The sequence below is a fragment of the Empidonax traillii genome, unplaced genomic scaffold, assembly GCF_003031625.1.
Source record: "Empidonax traillii isolate 1590-97213 ecotype Southwest subspecies unplaced genomic scaffold, ASM303162v1 scaffold104:size2570737, whole genome shotgun sequence".
Taxonomy (NCBI): Eukaryota; Metazoa; Chordata; class Aves; order Passeriformes; family Tyrannidae; genus Empidonax; species Empidonax traillii.
In genome coordinates this window covers 2,084,258-2,108,429 of record NW_020955297.1, presented here as the reverse complement: position 1 = coordinate 2,108,429, position 24,172 = coordinate 2,084,258, and the positions used below count along the sequence as shown (strand labels likewise).

Genomic DNA, 24,172 nt, shown 5'->3' with positions numbered 1-24,172 from the left:
GAACTTACATTTAATGTTAAGGGCTATTCAGGAATTACAAAATGTTTTTTTAAAATGTTTAAACGTATAAACAGCGACTGAGAAAGCATTTCTTATTAAGCATTTTTATGGTTACAGCTACTCTGTTGCTGAAAAAGCAACTACTTATAAAAATAAAGCTAATATTTATGGGCACTATAGCTCAGGAAGGGACCTCTTTTATAAGACATTTACTGCAGCAGCATTGCAGCTGAATCATGTTATTGCACAAAAATGAGGTTTTTTTTAAACTCAGGCTAACATTTAACAACTTTAGGTAAATGATAGCATATGAAATTAACTTTCAACAGTACTAAAAAACAGAATAGCAGGGACCAAATCTGTGAGATGCTCATCATCCTCACACAGTGTAAGCGTTTGCAATGGGGCCAAGAAGTGGGGAACACTGTGACCACCACAAACGCAGGTGTGCAGGTGATTAACAAATTACTGTGCACAGGACACCTCTCCTTGAGTGGCTGCAACCCTGGCAAGTTCAAAACTCCCCTCTGCATTACTCTCCCCCAGTATCACATCTTGTTTTACAACTATTGCAGAAAAAAACACCCCACCATCCCTGTTCCCTAGGAGTTATGCCCTGATGTTTTTCTCCTCTCCTTGGTAACTACTGGCAGGCTCATTTGTGAAAACTTCTGTTCTACAACACTCATTACCAAAAGATCTAATTACAGCAGCAGAGAGTTACCCTTCCAGACCTCAATGGCATGACCTTTAAAGTACAAGCTCAAGGTCATACTTTAATTCACCCAAAGTCCCCAAGATTATTATTTTACAACGTATGCAATAATCAAAGCAACGCTTTAGGATTTGGCAGACAAGCTGTTCTGTCTATCAGAATAACTCACAGATGGTATGTATGTGACACAACATATTCATCATGTTATATTCTTAGTATATGCAATTTTCCTTCTTGCTAAATTTTCCAGTGTTCAGCAAGGGCTCTAAGAAACTGCTGGAGCCTTGGAAGAGATACCCTTCCAGCCTTGTTGTCTTTAAATTAACTGAATAAAGAAAGAATCTAAAGGTTGAAAAAACTCATTCTCCTGTGTAATTGTAAAACATATTGAATTTGATTTTTTACCTTAGGTACTATTTTTTAACTTCTATTTTGTAGCTCGTGTTTATTTTCTGCTCTTCACTTCACATATTGTACTTTCTTTTTACTTGATGTGTGCCATATTGTTTTAGCTTTTGCTCTTACTTCTGCTTATTTATGATCCTTTTTTGACCAAAATCTCAGTAAGATTTGCTTTAGGGGCATTTTTTTATCTTTTTTTTTTTTTTTTTTTCTTTCCAGGTAGTTGCATGCATAAGTGAACCATTAAAATTGAATCAGCTCAGTGAATCAAACTGAATGACAACAAACTAAAATGAGCAGAAACACGCCTAAAGCAACAAGCAGATTACTTGTTTTACTTATTTGTAATGTTGCTTTTTTCCTCTCCTTGACTTCTTCTGATGAAAAAAACAAAGCTGCCTTTTTTTTTTTTTTTTTTTTTTTAAATACTGGGATGAGTTTTCAATCCTGAACGCCACATAGATTTTATAGAGGAAAACGCACATAGGGAAGATGCACCCACACAAGGTCAGGTTTCAGACGCTGGCCCAGCACCTATTTTAAAGCTCATCATCTGGAGGAGAAAACCACCAAGCACGGGCAAGAGTTCACGAAAATAATCTTTCTCCTCCCAATTTCTCTTGCTTCTGTTACATCTGTCCGTCATTTACTCCCACTTTGCTTTTGTTTTAGAGCCACCAGAACAAAAGTCACCTCTACCACTGCTCTTTGTTTCGTACAGCATTCCGGCCTGAGTTAGTCCTTGTTAAACGAGGACAAGAGCTGAGAGAAAAGTAACTGAGAATTAGGTTCTCTGCTTTGGAAAGGGCAAACCAACAGCCAGCAAAAAACCTACCATGTTTTTTGTTAAAGAATGATAAATGACACTGATGTAGTCAGAATTTTTCAGTGGTTTTCGTCGTTTTACTTTTATGCTGAAAGCCAAAACATTAATAAAGTAATTGCAGTAGGAGGCACACAAGTCCATGAATGTCAGTAGCAAGGCTTCACATATGTCACTTTGCAATAATACAAGGCTTCATATATAGTAGTAGCACTGGATGTTACTATTTTTATTTTTTATATAAGGAACTAAGGACAGGAATGCAAGCAAATGGAGGAGAAAAATGAAGGCAATTCCAATTAATCATTTCCCCTAGTGACATTTTAATGCATTATTGTTACAATTATTCTAAAATGTCCTCAAAGGATCATCACACCAGCTTTTTCAGACTTCATTTTTCACCAAGTGAAAATTTAACAAGCAACCTTTCTGGAAAGTTTGGATCTCTGAAGGAGCAATACCCATCCATCCCTCTAATTTTGTGGGAAACAGGGCTCCTACACACAATACAATATCAGGTGTGTTATGGTACAAGGCCTTCTTTTCATTTCCTTGTATTTTCACTGCCCTGAACTTCTCCTTGCTTTGGTTTCTTTCTTATTCACTCCCCAGTAACTTTTTTCAATTCTGCATTTTGAGAAACCATCTGAGAATATGGCAAGGCAAAATGTACCAGCCAGGCTGGGACGGGATGGACGAGAGGTGGTGTGGGATTTTTTTAAGATACAAAGTTACTTTAATATTTTTTCCATTTTACAGCATATGAGTAAAATAACCTCTTCTGTCTCAGCATAATTAGTTCCCCAGTCCTGGCATGCCTGAGAGCCTCGTGTTGTTTGGGGTGCTGTTTGCCAGGGAACACTTAATATTCTCATCTATCACATGAATCAATAAAACGCAACCCTGTTTTTCACAAGGTGGCAGTGTATTAGGAAGAGTCATATGGGCTGAGTTAATTTAAAAGTAATAGACTGAAATTGTCCACATTATTTTTATTGAACTGACAGAGCAGGTCCACTGCTGCTAAGAAATTAATCCCATTTCATGGAATCACAGAGCAAGGCCGTAAAAGTTACTGGTTTATCTTTTAAAAAAAAAAATAAATTGAAAAAATCCTAAACTTAAGCTCTGATTTTTACTCCCAGAATATGGGCACTTTTAAAAGACACTATTCAAGAAATGAATGGGAGAATTAGAGCTGTGCCAGATTGACCATATAGCCAATGGGGTTAAATTTATGTTCATTGGGGAATAAATGCCTCCCTGCTGAATACCAAAAGGTCAAAGCCTGAAAATAAACTTCAGGCACCTCTGACATGTGTGAAAGCAAGAAGTGGAGTTCCCATAAATTCCCTTAATCCTCAGTGGAACGACAGGGCCCCTTCAGAGGCAAATGATCCCAAGGGCTTGGTGACCCTTGGGACGGTGCAAGTCATTACTGAACAAAGAGGAAAACCAGGAAGAAGAGTCTGAAATTAGGGACCTTGGTTTGGTCCACGTACCCAACCTGGTCCTTAGAGGGCAAAAACCCAGCAACAAATTCCAACTCCCCCAAATCATGAGAAGCAGGATGCTCTATTGTGCTGGGGGTCTTTCGCCTGCAGCGTTCAGTCAGTCCCCTGCCCCAGCTACGTTTGGGTTTGTTAACACTTTGTACTTATAATGTTTTAATGTTTGGTCCTGAACAGATTTGCACAGCATAGGAAACAGGGGAGGCACAGTGCCAGAGAGGAGCATGGTGAGCATGGCAGGACGGAAACATCAGTAGGATTTGTGTCAGCAAAGAAGATTTCACCTTTGATAATACCTGGTTTATAATTACTGGACCCATTACAGCAGGCTACCAGGCAGGAAATCTTAACTGCAGGCTACAGTGATGCACTTGTCATAGTTGCATCCCCACACCATGCCTGGAAATTTTGACCTTTGTTTTCCTAGAAGTTTTGTCCTCAAATTGATAAATTTCCTCAGACGTGAAATTAAAATCTTCAGCACCAAAAAATATATTTGCGTCCAAGGATACATGTCATTTCTCATATCCTGCTATTTAAATCATTTGACTTTGAGTGAGATATGGGAGAAATTTAAGTTTCAGTACATTTTAGTCTCCATCATGTCAAATTTACAACCCTGGAGTAAATCACACTGCCAAGACAAATGTCTTCACTTAAATCAGATTTGTTGCTTCCTTCCATACTTCAGAATATTAATAAAATTTGAGTTCGAGTTCATAATAATAGTTTCATCCTCACTGTGCCAGGAAAACCACAAGAAGTTCACAGGAACCTTAATTCATCCTCCCCACGCTCACTTCGTTAAGCAATGCTAGGCTCTGGTTTTCAGTAGCTACGTGAACGTGTGTGAATCTGACTCAGATTGTTACCAGTGTACCAGCATGCACACAGTCAGCCCAGATACACCAAGATTTGCTTTAAATGTCTTCTCGAAATGCTGTTCTTATCTTCAGCCTTCCTGAGGATCGGAGTCATTAAAAAACAACAAAACAGCTCTCTGGGAAAGGGGCAAAAGCACCTGAAAGCAAGCAAAAACGGCAGGGGTGTTTACAGCTCGCTGAAATTACCTGAAATTTCTCCCCTTGGTAAAAGACATTTTAACAATTGGTTTTCTCTGTCATCTTTCCAACACCTCTTACATCTGCGCTCTCAAGAGAATCACGACCCCCTTTCATTTCTAGATCTGTTGCACAATTATAGGAGGTGCTACTGGATGGGATTACAGATCCAGTCCCTCCAGTAAATGCAAAGGAGATGGTTGTCTTATGTTTCCCCACTGCAGCACCACCCTTGGACCCCGGTTAGAGGTCAAGGTAAGTCGCTTTAGTCTTTATGCAAGGTTAAAAAGCAGACCCTCGCTGAGGCAGAGAGCACTGAGCCAAGACTGGCACAAGGGTATAAAGTGCACTTGTGTAGCAGCAGATCACAGAGCAGAGACCTCAGCATATTAAAAAAACCATATAAGTCCAAGATGTATTTTTGCCCCACCATTTGGTTAATCGTTGTTCCTAAACCTACACACTAACACAGATGAGGCAAGTGACACAGACCTGGATTTCTGGCACAGAACAAGGAACATGAATGCATCTTTCTAACTGCCACCTGTCGAAAACCGCCCTGACACGTGTGGCTCCATTACATATGGCTTGTCAAGAGCCCTCTGTAATGGGAGGCACATGTCACTGGAATGTTGCTGGGAACTCTGTGTGATTCAAAACGCTTACTGCAGCATTATTACAGTAATCTTTCAGCATGCTTTTACTCCCCAACCTCTCCCCATTTTAACAAAACAATCCTAAGCCTGTATTAACAACAGGGTTTAATGAAAACCATACATTTCATGATGAGTGCTTGGTCATGCATGGGAGATTTGTTTGGAATCAGGATCACTTCTCTCTAGGAATATGACAGGAGATTAAATCATTAAAAATGTATAGTGTGTAATTAGTTTATCATTGCCAGAATTGCAGGAATATTTTCCAACATAAAACTGATGCCACCAGCAAGAGATCATTTTGAAAGATCAATGTTGCTGAGATATCAAAAAACAAAGTAATTAGGAGACAGCAGGCATGCTGTTCTCCTCTGTACTTCTTTTTTTTTTTTTTTTTTTTTTTTTTTTTTCCCCCCACAGCCACATGCATGCATGTATATGTATAAAAACTATGTAACTACCTCCTTACAAATCCAGCCAGTGATGGGATGGACACTGTGAGCCACAGAAACACTATTTAGTGATTGTCTTAAGTGGCATGGTGATGTAAGATTATTCTGAAGCATCACCATCTTCTGAGCCTCGAGGATTTATACTAACTGCATAATTCTGGGGAAAGCAGCAGAAAGCGCCACAAACAGGATCTTGGTATTAGTTAATTATGGTACTGCAATATTTTCACCGGGGGCATTCTAGAAATAAACTGCAGTACAGTGATGCTGTTTGTATGGCAATAGTTAAGGTGGTTTCAGACCATAAATTATAAACCTCATTTTTCAGAGTTTATGACGGGACTATAAAAAAGGAACCAGCCCTAGCCAGTTTTCTTTTATGACATAAAAAAATTAGCTATTTGAAAGCTATACATTTATGCATGAGTTCAATGGTTTCAAATGGTTTTTCTCCTCCCACATTCTCCCATTTCCAGCATGGACAAAGCCACGGTCATATTTGATGGCCATTCTCATCTTCCTCCACACTGTGACCCAGCCTCTCAGATGGACTGCCACTTAAAATCAGATTCTTTTGTTTTCCAGGGGGAATTAGCAATCTTATGTGAGTCAGCATCCCTGGACAACTCTTTGTATGTATTTAGTAAGGAAATATTAAAGCTGTCATTTTCAATATGAGGTTTGCAGACCCCTGGGGGACTAATTTAAAGGGGTCTGGAGAAGATAATTAAGAAAAGTCAGTCTACTGTCAGTAGGCTTAAGCTCATTGAAAAAGGGTCAGCACTTCATCAGGAAAATTTCTGTGAGATTACAAATAAAAAAAACCCCAAATTAAAAAAATCAAACCTTCACTGAAATACTAGATTACTTTTTTCCAAGGAGAATATGGATTTAAAGCAGCATAGAGGGTTGATGTCAGCTTCCAGTGCAGAGTTTCTTTCCAAAGCAGATGTCAGCCTTACAGGCTCAGAGCTTACATGCAGCAGTTGTAGAAACACATGCCAGCAGCCTTCAAATGCCAGCTCCACCTCTGAATGGACCAGTGAATCCACACCATCCCCACTGCTCCACGGCCAAGGTCACCACCTCACTGAGCTGTCCCTGGGCCTCCACCTTCTGCTTGTCCATACGGACAAGTGGAGGTAAACACATGTCACCTCAACACCCTTTTGAACTGAAATTGGGTTACTTTCGGGATCTCAGTTTCTTTGGAGTTGCATGCGAGAGGAAAAAAAATGTCCACCACTTCTAATAAAAACCTGACTGTCCTTTCCTCACCATTCCCTTGTCCCTTTGGATATGGTGGGACAGGCTGTCTGGCAGATGTCTTTCTCTTTTTAGATACCTCTTCACACATGACAACAGAGTATGAGCACAAATGCAAACCAACAGCACCAGAAGTGGAGATCAAGCTCTTCCTGCACTAACAATTATCTTGATGCCTGTGGGCTTGACTTTCAGGAGCTGAGAAAGCCACCATGTATTGACCTGCCAGGTCAATACAGGACACAGGATCCTAAGTCTCTTACACTCTTTTTTGATATACTTTCCACTGCTCATTCTTATTGCCAAAGGGCTCTATGATATTCAGCTGGAAAACTCGACAAGCCCAGAATGCCCTGTGACAATGAAACAAGTCTTTTAGAACAGTTTGGTTTTATAAGTGCTTTTTGGGTAACAGTAAAAACATAACCATTTTTCATGACCATGCACATGGCACCAAGACTTTCTAGGTGCACAAACATCTTTAATTTCTATATGATATATATGTATGTACATATAAATGAGAAAGAATGTAGAGCAAAGTCGCTTATCAGATATTAGTCACAACTTCTTGAAAGGGATATGATATTTCTGTTTGAAGCACACTTTAAGTACTTCAAATTGAGATACCGAAACCTTTTCAACATCATTAACCTGGATTGAAAATAATCAATAAATAATCATTTTGCATGTAAGTATGAAAGGCAAATGTCTGATACATTAATTGTGAAACCCCTTCTGTACTAATGGTTGCCATAACCTAGAGGATCGATTCCATTATGGATATTTACACAGTGACCTATTAGGAATACACGGAAGTATCATTTTTTTTACATTGATTATCCATCCTTAAAACAGATAGTAATGTATACTTAAATGCATGGATTGCAAAAATAATTTTTAATCTTTATTAGGTACTCTTTGTTGAAAAGGAAATCATTTGAGCATCATGGTATGAAGGACACAATTTCAATTTATGTCTTAACAACAGACGACAATTATGAATGCACATAAGAAAAAAATCTCTGATTTGTAGTAGTTGAGTGAGTTACCTAGAACACAAATGTTTCTAATCTGAACTCAAGGAAACAACACAGACATTGCTGGGGAACCATAAAATAAATACGTATTGAACTTTCACAAATTGTATCGCTTTCTGAAAACGCCTGAAGCCAAATTCCCCCTGAATAGCTCCAGTATAAACCAACATAAACTATAATCAGTATGGTCGATGCTGGAGGCAGAACGTTTTAATATGACAAACCTGTCCTGTGTCAAGTTTCCACAGTAAATAGCAGGGCTACTGGGGAGACAAATCCAGCCACAAGCCACACCAACAGCCTCAAGGTGTAGAAAGGCATCCAAGGGAGATCACCCCCAGCCACCACCATCTGCACTCGTGCCTGCCTGCCCTTTTGGTGTAGGGCAGGGTCACTGTGTCACGAGGGAAAGGAAAAATCTCTTCTCTCTCCAAAGGAGAAAACATCTGTGGGTTACAGGGCGAGCTGGGAATGAGCAGCTGGAAATGGGAGCAAGGCAGTTACCAAGGCTCTAAGCGAGCAAAGGCTGCTCCATTGCTGACACTCTGTCTAGAGAGTGTGGTGAAATGCTATAGCCCTGTTGAGAGGACATAAACAGTCAGACCTGACAATGACAGGCACTGCTATTTGGGCATATCTGGAGAAAACGGAGAGATTTTCACCTGGGACAGCAGCTCCTTTGTAAAAGTGACATCTGGTCATCTTCAGGTTAGTTTTACAGCCAAAGAGAAGAAACAGCTTCTTTTACTTGGCAGTAGCTCTGTGTGGAGCTCTCACCGGAAGAGAGAAGGAAAAATAAACTAAGGTCTCCTAGTACATTTAAAACAACCTGTCACTAGGTAAACCAAGCCCCAAAGAAGGCACGCAGTACCTGCTCTTAGCAAATTCACTTACTGATTATCAAATCAATTTAGCGATTCGGCAAAGTGCCCATCATCCCTCAAGGCTGTCGCCACACCTGTCAACAAAAACCAGGCGCCGACTCCTCTCTTAAGGACATAACATGTGTCAATTTGAAGGTCCTATTCAAATCACAGCTTCCTGCCAGTTCTGATCTCCTCCTCCATCCTTCATGCCATAATCTTAAAACGAACAAAACCCACCGGTTTTGAAAGTGCTGAATTTTCCACCTGCCAGCAAGGTGGCACAGCAGGGATGGCAGCAGCCCTGCAGTAAAGCACCCGCCAACACCAAGAGGCAGAGGCACCAATAATTCCTCCCAGGCACTCAGAGGGCAGCCACTGATCTTTACAGTCTTTATCATACAAAGGTTTTTTTTGTTGATGTTGCTAGATAAGTCGGTCTTTTTCAACATGGGCTTCTCCCTTGCTAGTTCCAGCACGTTCACACGGTGCAGTCAGGGAAGCAATATTGCCCTGCTGAATGTCTCCTCTCCTTCACAGCAGTGGTCATTGAAATTTCCAGTCCATTCCAATTTGCCTGATGCTCATGCATCTGGGGGAAGCAGACCTAAATCCCTCACTGTACTTATCGGCATGAGCATTACTTCAAGCATGCACACGCTATTTCTGGGCCCTGGGGTGTGCATCACAATCCCACAAACAGCCCCCCCACAACGCGAAGAGGTGTGGACCAGCAAGACATATTAACAAAAAGAAGCAGCTTCATGTTTAACTCCGCAATGATTTGCCATTATTACAGCCTGGGCAGTATCTCAATCTAGAAAAGCAAAATATCGGTTGTGCCCAGCTCCCCCTCCTCACTCTCCTCTCCATGGGGCCAGAAGAGCCAGCATCACAGAACATCTAAATTCAAAATAACTCTTGCACAAAATGCCCTGCCATTGTGAACACTGCAAAGTCTCAAACCTGTTCAGTATGAGGCTACATCTGAGTCTTCTGAGTATCCTTTCTTTTTAAAGCATAAGCAGATTAAGCTCACTGAGCATCTTTCTCCAGCAATCATGGTAGATGCATTAAAATACAGCAAATGAAGAAGGCCCGATAAGACTGAAATGAATGCATTATCTCAAATCCCAGATTGCTATAACTTTACAGAAGTAAAGAAATGAACCTAAGAACAGACTTTAAATACCGTTTCAAGGATAAAGTATCGATGTATTGATCTTATGAGTGCTATTATCAGATGGCTATCTCTGGGTGTCAGGTGAATCCATTCACTGCTAGAAAGACACACCAGGTTGTCAAGGCCTGACAATTATCCTTGCTAATTATTTCTCTCCTACTGCCCTTTTCCAGTTCTAGCTTCTGACTGCTGCCAAATTATTCCTTGTAGTGTTACCAAAATGTCTTCCACTTCTATCTTAGTTAATTATGATGGGAAAACATCTGCACTAACTCTGCTAATAATGCAGCAATATTATGGCAGAGATCACGTGTGGATATTTTGCTACCTCAAGTGTCAAACAGGCCAAAGCAGTTTGCTAGGAAGCTTTCTTTGAAATGAGAGCTTGCTCTTCTTCTACAGAAGACATGAATTTCCTCTGACATGGTCTCACTCCTCAGAGCTGAGCCTCACATTTGAGCTTTCATATGGTTCATATATATTTCACATTTCTTTTCTTTAAAATGGACCAACACAACAGCTGTTTGAGCTGCAAGAATCCAGAAATTGCTGTTTTCAGTTTCTTGAACTGCTAACTTGTAAGATGGTAATCCTGTACCCTGGAAATAAGCAATTCCCTTCCAGGCCATGCCCAGTACAGGGACACACAGCCCAGCACACACATCCTCAATACTACAAAGGAATGGGAATGTTTTATCAGAGGCAACACAAGGAATATCCATTTTCAGTCTTGACCAACTTGGGTCTTGCTCTTGCTACTACAAAACTGTCTGATAAATCACCATATGGTTTGGTGGGAGGGCTCCCAGCCTTCCCAGAAATGGTATGCCAGCAACAACAGCATGTAGCTTCCAGCATTACTTAGTAAACAGCATGTGCTTCAACATCAGTGACTGATACGATTGAAGGAATAGAATTCTGGGAGTAGATTCCTACAAGGGGAGTATTAGATGAGGTTGAAGAGAAAGACATGACTATGGATTTGAGGATGGGTGGCTCCATTTCTGCTCAGGAAATACTGGGTTTCGCTTTTACTCTCTTGAAATTTCATCTTTTGAATGCAGCTCATTAAGTGAGTGCTCACATTCCTGGCTCCCAAACAGAACGAGAGCTCTCAAGCAAAGAATTTCAAATGAACCTTTTTTGAAACCTTCCCGTTATTGCCAATCTCCTATTTTGAACTGGGTGTAATGACATTTCTTTTTCTTAAGGGATATTATGGTCCTGCCTGGAACAAGCCACCTCAAGATTAAATGTGTCACTCAACTCTCAGCAAGCCACCTTCTCCTCAAAGAGCACCAGCCTGCCCTAAGAGGATCTAGACCACAGAGAAAGGAGAATAGAATTTCCCACTCAGCAAGGATGATGAGAAACTTAACAAAAGAGGTTTCCTCTTCTTTTCAAATGAATTTTGCAATTTTGACTACTCATCTGCGGGTAGTTTTGCATTTTAAAAAGTTAAATCTGATACTCTTTGAAAACCCTTGAGTGCTGCATGCAGGAAGGGAGTATTGAATTTGTTATCTTATTTGTAGGCACAACCACCCTGAAGGAATGGAAGGGCTTGATGTAAGTATAAAAATCAACTAAAATCACCCTTACAGTGATCTAGTTAAGGTAAGGATCAAACACAAGCAGCACTGCAGTTATGAACTTCAAGACACAGAATGTAATTAAAGACAAAACATTATAAAATTCAAGAAATTTAATCCATTCACGGCACAATCAAATCCCAAAGATATCTCTCCCTTTCATAACAAATGTGTGATAGGTGTTGTGCTAATGCAAGTGTCTTATTCTCAAATTACATTCACCATTCACGGTGAGCAACTTTGCTTCTCATCCTTTATGTGGGGCCTGAGAGTCTGTTAAAAAGTCAGATTTGCCCCCAGTCACAGAGAATATTGATTCATCCTTAACTTATTAGGGAGATACTTTGTCTTCTTTTCCTGCACAATTAACAGGCCCCTCTGGAAAAACTAATGTTCTTTTGGCAGACCAGGTGCCATTTTCTGTGCTTGAATAAACTATTAACAAAGTGTTAGCCCACTGCAGGGGGAAAAGCTCTCTCCCAGCTGGTAATGCTATTTCTAACTCTGGTGGAAAGCCTGAATTTGTATTTTTTACACACACATAGATCAGGAGCTATGTTTTATAAAAAAAAAAAAAAAAATACTGAATGGTCAATGGCCAACGATAGCCAAACTCTCTTTGCAGGATATGCTAAGAGGTTTTCCTGCCTCGGCAGTGAACACTGGAGGCAGCTGCAGGCATTTCCTGGAAATATGAGCCCTCTTTGCCTCCTCTCTAAAGCCAGAGGGTAAAGGAAAGCCCCTTCTGTAGACAGCCAGCCTAGATAGGATAGTGATAGGCATTATTGGCCTTTTGAGGAATGTGCTGAAAACCCCAACTACTTTGGGAATGCAGAATTTTTCTTATTAAGCCAGATAGCAAGAGGACATATGTATTCAGAGATAGAACAATTTCCCCAAAATTGTTTTATCTTTACAGAAAGACGAGAGCCTCAAAGCATGAGCAACCACATATGTTTTTTTCTTGTTTTCAACCACTTGATTGTTATTTCATTTCTACCAGACAGTAAGCTCTTGCTGCGTTTTAGATCCTTTTTCAACTCCAGTTAACCTTCCCATCCTGTCTGGAAACACAATGCCTGTGAACTGGGGAAATAACAAGGACTATGCTCATGTTGCTGCCTGATCTCTTACATCGTGTGAAGCTTCATCATAGGGGAAAAAAAAAAAAAGGCACTTTATCCCTGCAAAACCTGTGGTTAGAGCAGCAGCAGTGTTGCTGCATCCTAGAGCAAGAATGTCACTGGGGCAGGTGCTGCACAAACCCAGCAAAGAGACGTTCTTTGTCCCAAAGAGCTTTTAAACTCAACATAAGAAACAGAAAAGCAATTCAGGTGGGAGGGCAAGAAGGTAAATATGAAACTACTGATCAGCACAGTCCCAGTGAATGCACAGTCCCAGCTTGCCTCCCCTTAGAATTAAAAAGCCTTTTGGTGACCTGCATTATAAAATCAGTTCTGATGAAAACCCTTTTTGGACACACAAATAACCAGACAGCAAGATGTGCCTTCCTTTGTGGTTTACACAAGCTTTTGGTCATCATCCCGTAGAATGCAGCTCTTTAACATAAGATAAAATGAAAAAAACCCCTTATGAATAAATGTACTGCGTTTTCTAACTGCAAAAAACATGTCTGACGTAATTTATTCTCTTGGCACAAAATTATAGCAACTGTTTAGAATTCTTCAGTAAATAAAAAAAAACAAACAAAACCCCCAAAGAACTAAAATGCAATGAGTAAAGTACCAGTATAATAGACAATTTAAATAATTTCCTGCTTGTTGCCTTAAATCATGATTAACATTGCTGAAATCTATTCCCATTGTTTGAGCCCCAGCGAAATGACTTCCATGGGAAATACTGGCCAACAACTACCAACCAGCCCATTAACCATATTAAGGTTTTGTTTTGATCTTTTTTTGTGCCAAGGAAACATTATTGCTTCTTAACACATTTATGCAATGTTTCTTTTCTTCTCCCCCTCCAATATTATCTCTGTTATTTCCAGTGGGCCTATTGGGATAACGTATCTCCAGGGGAAGACATTCCAAAGTCCCTGGACTGTTTGACTAGCCTGACGGAAAGGGGCAGGGCTGAGCATTTATCAAGCTTCACATGTTTCTAACCAGCATCCCAGGACCCTTGTGTGGAGCCAACCTAGCACAGTGTGTAATGCAAACACCTCAACCTCACCCGTGCTCAGAGCCCACAGCCCAGAGACACTCGTGGGACCTGCAGCTCACCACCCTGTAAGCCTCACATGCTTCATGGCCGTGCACTGGACTCTGACAATCTGCCTTCTGGTGTCTAAGTTGCCAAACTTCAGAAGCTGTGAGCAGTTCTAGAAAACTCAGCCACCTCAGTCTCAAACAGGGAGTCATTCCCACTGAGAGGAACCCAACAGCCCTTTAATAGCTGCAGGAGCCAGTTTTCCCACAGCATTAGTGAAGACCTCATATCTATCCATATTAAACTACATGATGCTTCTGTCCAAGATGTGTTTGCAAAGAGGGATGCTGGGTTCAGCTGAGTCCTCACCTCACCTCTAACCCTCCATGCACAGCCTCCCTACCTGTGCTCACCTCTCACCATCACTGCTGAGGAGAGGAGGCTGACACAAACATGCTAGAGAAGAGATCCTGCTAAAAGTCCTATTACGTCCATCAAAGTTCTAGGCTGCTCCTTGCAGCTAGGGCCAAACAAAGTCACCTCCTCGTAGTGAATCACTTTTCCTTGCAGGAGCCTGCTAGACAGTCTATGGTGGCTACCTAATATGCTCAAGCAGTAGAAATAACTGTCACCTGCTGTTCTCTTCCTTCTCCTCCCATAATCAAGTAACTATTCTAGAAGAACAGAATTTAGCAAGCTCACACACATATTTTTCCCTTTTTTTTGTCACACTAAGTGCCCAGAGCAAATGCCAGTAAATCCAGTGGCCTAAGTACCCAGGAAGCTCAGCACACAGAACTCACCTTTACAGCTGGGGAGAGACAGTCCCATTTTTCTAACTCAGACAATCCCACATTTCAAGTAACAATCCTATTGAATCTGCTACCTTTCATTAAAGTAGCTCTTACAACTCTGTCAAATTCTCCAACCTTTGTATTGATTTTTTCTCCTATTCAAAATAACTCTCCTTTACAACAAGAGCTGGATGTCAGCCTCTTATCTCTTATTTTCACCCCATCTGATCCTCCTTCTCCTTGTCAGTCTTTCCAGATTCCAATTAATCATGTAGAAAATCAGGGATTTATGTTAAGAAGAATGTACAACTCTTAGCTCATCATTAACACACTGTAATTGCAGTGTAGTGCTACTGCCTCTGACCTTTTCAACAAGTCAGTGGAAATCCTTTGGGGAAAGCAGGACATTCCCAGCCAACATGAAAAGAGTCGTATCTGGTTCATGCTATTTGGACCATTACTTCAAAATAAAACCGTGGATGCATTGTAATATTTGCAACTTGCTCTAAAAATTACTGGGGCCTGACAGGCAGCAAGAAGATGCAGCCATAAAACCAAACTGCTGTTGCACCCCTAAATTTTGTCTGGGTCTCTACATGAATGGTCCCAAGATGCACTAACCACTCCACTAAACATGTTTAATTTCAGACCATCCTCTCCTGTTTCTTCTTAATTATCATGGGACATTCACAGAAAAGATCAGCCAGATGGAGACTAAATATTCCACTACTACAAGATGGAGCACTCTGCACTAAAATGGAACCTTGATTACAATAAAGTCATTAATTAAAGTCTCAAATGATTCTCCTGTCAGGAGGCACTAAAGACAACTGTGAGGAGACAATGTACCAGTTACACTAAGGAAAATAAAACAGTAAACCAGACAGTGATAAGATGATGTTTAACTTGCACTACTCACAGTGAAACATGATGGAAACTCAGCCATGTGTTCAATATATCCATCCATTTTATGTTTTTAAAATTATGACACACTGATTTCCTGACAAAGAGAAACCTGAACAAGATTTAAAAGCAGTGAAGAGCAAAAAGGAATAAAGGCTAGAGACTCCTGGAATAAAATCTTACTTTAAGGGAGATAAGACTTTAAGGGATATAGATTTGGCTTTTTAGCACACTGCATGATTAGAGTCCTTTATGGCTATCTGGACCCCCAAAGATTGTGGGAAAAGGGGAGATAGAAGACTCTAAGAAAACAAAAAAAAAACCATGTGAAGTGTCATTTGGAAGGGAAAATAAAATAATTACATGTGAAAATCCCCAAGTCATTTCCTTGTCTGAATGATTAAGTCAGGGTGCTGCAAGAAATGCAGATGGAATAAGCAGAGCATGCTAAATTCCCTGGACACTCTACAGCACAGACAGTATTGAGCCAAATCCTCACTCAGAGTTTCACCAGCCCATCTCACATCAAAGTCACCTGGAGCTCTAAGTATGCCCCTAGAAGTGTGGATTTGGTCCCTGGAGAGAATATTACAGTAAAATTACTTCAGATAGTCAGTCTCCCACTGTGATATATTCCCAATGGTCTTCTTTAGGTCCCTCTATCATTTATTGACCTCTACTTTGCTTCATCCTGCCAGATAGAGGTAAGGAAATTTGAAGAGTAACAAGTAAATGAAATATAAGTAAATAAAACCAATGCTGGCTCTCTGTTTCACAATCAGTCTTTACTGTGCTTGAAGCCGACACCAAAAATCTTTGCAAAATTACAAATTACTAGATGTGCTGGATGCCAAAAGTAATAAACTCAGCTGCAACAGAGGGTGTTGGTTCTCTCCTATGTACCAAGAGAAGACACTGTGCTACATTCATCATTTAATGTCATAAAGTGCGTGCAAATCCAAACAACAGGCCCACAACTGCACCAACAGTAAAACTACAGAACAGAAACGGTCCCATTTCTAACATTAAGAAGTGAATATCCCCTTCCATTCACAGGTGGACAGAGGGATGAACACATCCTAATCATGACTCCAGGTGTGATAGAAAGTCTTAATATTCAGGGTAAATAATAAAGAAAAAAAACCCAGTAACTAGTCTTAGTTTATTCCCTGTAATAAAGGTTTTAGTGCACTGTAGACCACACATTTTTTTCCACATTAATGACACTGATTATCATCTGCCTGAGATAACATAAAACACCAGAATTCAGTGATATGATGAGAGGTAGGATAGCACACAGTGATAAACTTTGGCAAGGTTACCTAAGCATTCAAATTAGAGCAACTAACTGTAGATCTAGACCACACCGAAGTTAATTCAAAGAGAAAAGGAAGAAAATCAAAGATGTAGCAAGAACAAAGACACCATTAGAACCTGGAAAGTCTTCTGAGAAACACACTTGAAGAACAGAAAGAACTGTTCATGCAAATGATTGTTTTGTAATAATAATTAGCAAAATGAATCTGTCAACATAATGTAAAAGCTTTTTAATTGACATGAAAGGGTGTCAGCTCTTCATTTTCTGCTGGGATGGTTTGTGAGGTTTTCTGTTGGTTTTTTTTTTTTTTTATTTTTTTCAATGGAAAAGAACTTGATATTCTCAAAAACATGCATGTTGGTACTTGTGGCTAAGAAATCAACATTGCTCTTTCAGAAAGCCAAGTTGACGTTCCTATAAGCAATTTGGCCTAGACAATGCAAGTTTGTTCATGTAAGAGTAAAGGGATGAGGTCTTTATGACATACTGGAGTATGGTCCTTGGAATAAGATCCTAATTTACTAAATAAATTACTGTATAGTACTTATAATGGTGTTCACATTATAACTGACAATTAGCACCATTAAAGAGAACGCTCATAAACAGCCAAAGCTCACATCAAATTAACACAGTCATGATTAAAATCACTCTTCTGATTTCTGCTCTTTACAGAAATAATCAGCATTTTGCATAAAAATTAGTATGAAGCAGCTAAAAAAGAATTACAAAAAAATAAAACCAGGGCTATGCTGGGATGGTGGGACTGCACTCCACCAGCACAGCACTGCCACATCAGCTCCTCTGTTGCTGTGAAATATTAAGTGTTGGGTTTCCCTCGGAGCAGGGAGCCCGCACAGACCTTGTGCAGCCAGGATCGGTAACCAGTGCGGTGACACGGGAGATTAAAGTGCTGCAATTACTCCTCTTGGCTCTAATGAGGGGAACCTGGGTTCTCTCCTGGCCCGAGGGAAGCTCATCTTCTTTATTTTAATTTTGTCACTCAGCCATTTAAATGGTTTTCTAGTGTTTGCATGTTCATTTATTCTGCTGTGGCTTCAGAAAGAAAAAGAAAAAGCTGAATAATTATAGCAGAGAAGAACAATAACAAAATACAAAGGAGTCAGCAATTCATTAAAATTTAGAGAATGCAACATTAAAAACTTTTCTTAACTTGAAAAAAAAAAAGGAGTGAGACTTTTTCTAAACTGGCACAGAGCCCACATCCTCATTAGGATTCACACTCCACTCACACAGCAATACACTAATGGTATCACTTTAATCTTCAGCATCACAGCACTAGTTCCTGGCCTCTCCCAGATGTTGATGCTAAAATGGCAAGAAAGAGCAAAAAAGAAACTTCTTGCCAACACTGAGCAGGGCTGGCATCAATCTGGATCCTGGCTAGGGTGGAAGTTTGAAGCACAGGGACATCTCTGCTCATGAATGCTACTTCAGAGACAGTCAGGCTTGTAATGGCTTCATAAGGCTCAAGTATCACTAAGGAAAATCTAATCAATAAATAAGCAATCAAGGTCTCTAGTGAAAGAATACCATTACATATGCCATGGTTTAAAAAGGAATCACAATATGCTACATACTCAAAAAAGTACTGCAAGATAATACGCCTTTGATCAAACATGCCTTTAAAGCAGGAAACACAAGGATGTTCTCATATATCTTACCAACTAATTTAACATATAAATCACAAAAAAATATGATCCAGATGGGCTTCGATGAAGGAAACCAATTAACGTAGACAGCCTTACCATCTGACACATTAGTTGCAATAATAAAAACCAAACAACATGGTCAAACAATAATGCTCCGTATTATATCTGACATTTCTAATTAGTTTCTGCATCCTCTTCAAGAAGAAAGCCTACCAGCAAGCACTTTGTTTCCCAGAGGAAAAAACTTCTAAACTTAATGTGCGCAGAGCTCAGTCTGTGGATGAAGCTGATCTATCTGTGTTCCCCTGGGATGTGCTTTGGAACTAATGGGTTTTGCATAGTCCACGTCTGGTTGCACAATTAGACATAGAAAATATTTCCCTTCAGCTGCATCACCACTGTAACTGCTGCAGACATGGAATGTCAATACCTGCATGCTACTTTAAAGCTTCACCTACACCCATGGGCTCAGAATAAACAGAATGATTTGGGCTTTGATTTCTGTAGGGTAGGATTTTGGTTTATCCTTTCTACAGTCTTCCTAGAAACGCCATTTCTCAAACTAAGCAAAGTATTTTTGGCACAGACCTCCCAGCATCAGGCAATTAGGATTGCATCAGACAGTGGCAAGCTGCACTACAATTAGCATTACAAATTAAAAGCTTCACCATGCATACATGTACAGTTACTGTTTGAGAGGTGTAATGCCAACTCTGAGAGGTGGTTTTGTACGCACTGGCAACAAAGACTCAGTTTCACCACCTTAGACCTACTGGATCCTTCAAAATCCACTCATGGAAATCCTTTTCAGCACATGACTGTAATTTAGAATTCTTGTGTAGGAGGTGAATAGGATCACAATGGGGAGAGTCTTGGTTTGGAAACTTGCTCTTCCTTTACAAAAAAAGCAAAGAAATGGCTGTGGGAATTCTGCTAATGTCATCATACCAAGGAAGGGCAGAGGACAGAGGATGATGTCATTGCAACAAACACAAATCACTAGGAAAACTATGTTTTCCTTATTAGGATTAACACTAAACCTATCTGATACAGCAATTTATTTTGCACAGCATTCATAAACAAGTGACGTAACTTCTTAAAGGCGGTCAAGGCAGTTTCCTTTGTTTTTCACCCTCAATTTTAAAGTAGAAAAAATTCCAACTAACTGAAAAGAAAATTAGGAATACTTAAGCTATGGGAAAATTATTTCTTAGGAATTTGCTTATTTCCAAAGTAATCCATTTATCAAGCCAGCACCGAATAGCCTTGGCATCATAAGAAAGGGTTTGTGAATTCTGACACAAACAAGAAGGTCCAAGGTTCTTCACTACCTCCACCCTTGAAATTTCAGAAGAGGAGCTGACTGGCTCTGTAGGCTTTCTGAGTGCACCTTCCCGAGGTTTAAAAGTACCAGTATTGCCAACTGAGACAGACTGGGCAGCATGACAATGTTTGGCCCTTTGCTCCATGTTCTCAGGGGTGGTCCCTTCTGAGAAATCACAGCTTCATCAAAGAGAAGATGTTGGAAAAGCTTGATAGAAACAAGATAAAATCTCTGCCTCTTAACATACAGTTACACAACTGGGAGACAAAAAACGGCTTCTAATTCTTGTGTGATGGGGCAGTTTAGGCAGGTAGGTGAAAACCAGAGGTTTTGGTCATGCACCAGAGTCTACTACAACCTCCCTTTGAACTCTAGAAGCCCCTTTCCACCTCCTGAAATACATGGTTGGCTAAAGCCACATGTGTTGAATTATGGTAGGCTGAGGGCTGAATCAAGTTCTTGCCAGACCCAGCTCCCAAGATGACCATTTCTGCCCACCCGTGAGCTTCCTGGGCCTGCACGTTCCAAAATGCCACTCTCAGAAAGCATGTATCTGCTTACTGACAGGCAAAGGTGATACGAGATAACATCTGCTTTACCTCACCATGCAAAACCTTGACTGCTGAGTGAAAACCATCAACAGACTCTGTTGACACAGAAAACACTGCGCTGACGACAGAGCGACCTGATGCCATCGGTCACAAGCCAAGACCCAACTGCATCAGGCTCCTCAGCAGCCCCTGGCCTGGGACATCTGAAGGCCTGTCCCTGCAGCCAGCTGCAGCCCGTCACCTGTCCCTGTGCTCCCAACACGGCGGCGCTCCCAGGGCGCTGTGCCCGCAGCAGTTCCTCGCTCCCACCCTGGCACAGTGCCCTGCTATGATCACTGGGCAGCCGTCGGGCCGGGGCTGGCGCGGGCCCAGCTGGCTCCAGCACAGCCTGAGCAAACACATAGCTGCTTGCACGCATCTATGTAGAGATCCTGTCAGTGCAAGGCAAGGGATGGCACCTGAATCCAGGTAGAGGGAGCGCCATGAGTTTGTGCAAGGAAGCAATTCCGATGACAGGCAGCGGTCTCGGCACGACGGCTCCCAGCCCGCCGCTATTTGTTTGTGAGCATCGTGGGAAAGGAAAGGTTTGGAGGACAATGAGGTCACTTTGAGGATATTTGTAAGGAGATCCTCCCACACTTGGAAAGCTTACGCGAGAAACGAGAAAAGTGGCTGTTTGCAACTTAACCCGTGGGACACGAGAGCTGGCAACGTCTGCAAAGCAGAGCTCAGAGCTGACATTGCAAAAGCACGTGAGAGATGATAGATAGAGCGCTCCGAGGGCCGGAAGGGCCTGCAAAGTGATATGTTCACTGAAGAAGCATTGCCCCATTTCACAGTCGCCTCAGACGACAGCAATACGCTCTGATTTTGATTTCCCCAAGAAAATAAGCGTGTCTTTCCACTCACCTCAACAGGGAACCTCTTGCCGTTGATGCTGTGCTCAGAGCCAGCCGATCCGTTGCTTTGACCCCAGTGAAACTCCACTTTCTCTGCCTTGAATCTTCCTGGTAACCCGGCACCACTGACAAAATAATCGTCCTTCAGCAGGATAGCAACTGCACACACAGAACAATGAGAGAAAAACTCTTAGCACAGTTTTTCTGAAACATTTACAGTTTTTGCTCATTATATCAGAATACTTTTTCTAATGCAAGTAAAATGTCGGGTCATCATTTTCTGCTTTACAGGGATTGGCTCAAAAAAAAAAGTCTACAGCTAATGCTGGCTAATTATGGAAGTGATTATGAAGTTACACAGGCAACAGAAAATCCTAAAGTCTGTATTTCTCAAGGACTTCTTGCCCTCCTTATTGGACTTTGATTAAAATTTAAATGGCAAACTCCATCAAAACCTGTTTAATGTGGTTCCAGAAAGTAATGGCTGACCATGGTCCCTGCCCTTATAAACCACAGAAGGTCTGCAGATCACAAGTTAGGAAAAAAATAGATCCTCTGTTTCTTAGATTTCCTTTATTTTGTTGGTGGGGACCCCTGTGCCCTGTCCCACCTCCACTGCTGGACAAGGCGAGTGCTTTCCTCACTCTCTCTGCTCCCCCTCTGTAAAGTGGGGAGAGGGACAATAACATTTCTGAGACCCACTCATGAGACATTCTCCATGAGAACTTGGTTTTACTGCAGTAACTCTGACATTATTATTACGTGATTCAATAAGGGTCAAAAGGATCCTCTTTGTATTTGCTTTTCACTCCCAAAAGCCTTTGTATTTTATGTAACAATAAAAGCTGTAGGTCCAAACAGAGGGCAAAATCGTACGGTGGCCAGAGCTGGTACATGTTACAGGGGAGGTCTGTGGTCCAACCAAGAACTGATTCCAGCTTTCAGAAAGTTCCTGCCTGCTACTCTCACTACAAGATCACCTGTCTTTCCAGCATCTCCTATTTTTAATAAACACAACTCACAACTCCCAAAAATTGCTCCTTACAAAATCTATTTTTTTCATCCCTCACAAAACTGTTGCTTAAAAACAGAACTAAAATTAGAATTTTGTTTCTGCAAAAGCCATTGCAGAACACTGCTTGCTATGCCTAGAATCCTGTGTTTAAAGATTTGGGGTTGGTTTAGGGATTTTTTTTTAATGGAAATAGCAAAACCCACATGGATTTCTCTGTGTTCTCAAGCCAAATGTGTCATTGAAATGGGAACATTAATATAAATCCAATTTTATTATGTAAGACGAAGGATTTTATTACTGCTGAAGAAGGAAAAAAAAGAAAAAGAAAGCTCCTTGTGAAATAGAAGTTACTCCTCTGTTGGTGACTCAGTGCAGGCTCTGCTGCAGGCCAGGCTTTCAGCCCTCCTGTGAGGAGGGCCAGTCCCATTTTTCCACACAGCTCAACTTTAAACTGTTTATGTCAAAACTATCTAAATGTTAAAGTGAATGAGATGTTCAGATGCATCTAAATTGCGCCAGTGAAATCACCTGGCTGTTTTCTTCCATGAATTCTCCTTCTTTCGACAATTCCTTTGAATGCAAGTGTTTTTGTGCGAAAGTATGTGATGCAGTCCTGGCTAGGGCACAGTGACTGTGTCAGCCAGGGCCCTACTGGTAGTCACTCTCTTCTTACACCAAAACGGGGAAACATAAGTGACTGAAAGCACTACTGCTCTCTACCTCCCTTAAAAAATTCTCAATGGGCTCAGCAGTGAAAACCTCATTCAATTAGTTATACATTCCATAGATAAAATTGTAGGAGATGCGGAATACAGGAAAGCAGATTCGCGTGCATCTGTTAAAAACCTCTGTGGAGATTCAGTTGCATCTAATAAATATTTGATAGCTTCTAAATAATTTATGGCTCTGTCAGGGGTCATTTTACTTGTTTTAGATGAATAATTAAAAGGATAATTAGGAGGATGTACAATCTGAAATGTTCATCTAATTGTTCATTTTACAGTATTTCTTATGCTGCTGAGCTGTACAACATGTGTTCCCATCACCTTCCCAGCTTAGCAGCATCCTCTTACTGCCAGTGATTTGGAGTATTCCCTCCCTTTCACATGACCTCTAGTATTCAGGACTGGAATAAACAAACATCACCTTACTAGGCTTTGGAAGCCACTACTTTTATCCAAGAATTTCTATGGAGTGCAAGGAATCAACCTCCAAAGCCCACTAATATAAAATATTGCATAACTAAGATTACAAAACCAAAGGAAGTGGCGTGCAGCCACCAGGACCACAATTGTGTGATGCCATTTGCAGGTTCAGGGATGGAGTTGGAGGACCATGACTCCTATGAGAGCAGGATGATGCACGTCACATAGGAAAAGTACTTAAAAAACCCCAAACATCTCTTGGTAGCCAGTTTCTTTAGGAGAAGAAGTTTTTAAAAGTTCTCAATGACCTAAAAAGGGGCAAAGTGACAATATGGGTGTAATGCTGGCAGAGGTACTGCTCCCATGGGTGCTTTTCCATGGGCAGGTTGGGCTCAAAGAAGCCTCATCCACCTAAGGCCCGGCTGACATCAGCTGACACTTAATTATAATGTGACCCAAACGAAAACAACTAATGCGGACATTACTTTGAAATGTGTGCATACTTTCCAAGTGATCTTTACCACTTAATACTATGGCCAGCTACTATGGTGATGAAATCAAACCCACATTAGTGCTTTTGCCAATGTAATTGTACACAAAAGCATTTCCAGTCGTGACAGGGGCTTAACAAATCCATTTCCATTTTCTGAATGAAACACTGTTTTCCATACATTGTCTGCCCTTTACCTGATATGGGGCGAGGGGTGGGGACACAGAAGAAAGCAGAACAAAGCTAAACAGCAATAACCTCTTCACCTTTCAACAGTTCAGAGCATAATAATAACACTTTGTTCTATTCTTAAAAAAAAAAAAAAAAAAAAAA

The 24,172-nt window shown here is 40.9% G+C and overlaps 1 protein-coding gene across 1 annotated transcript in view; it reads right to left on the bottom strand.

Annotated features, from left to right (window-relative positions):
• PTPRG (protein tyrosine phosphatase, receptor type G) overlaps positions 1-24,172 on the bottom strand; it is a 396,402-nt gene that overhangs the window by 160,572 nt on the left and 211,658 nt on the right. The window contains exon 4 of the mRNA XM_027882233.1: positions 21,200-21,348. Within this exon, the coding sequence (XP_027738034.1) occupies positions 21,200-21,348 (149 nt within the window). The remainder of the gene's footprint in view (positions 1-21,199; positions 21,349-24,172) is intronic.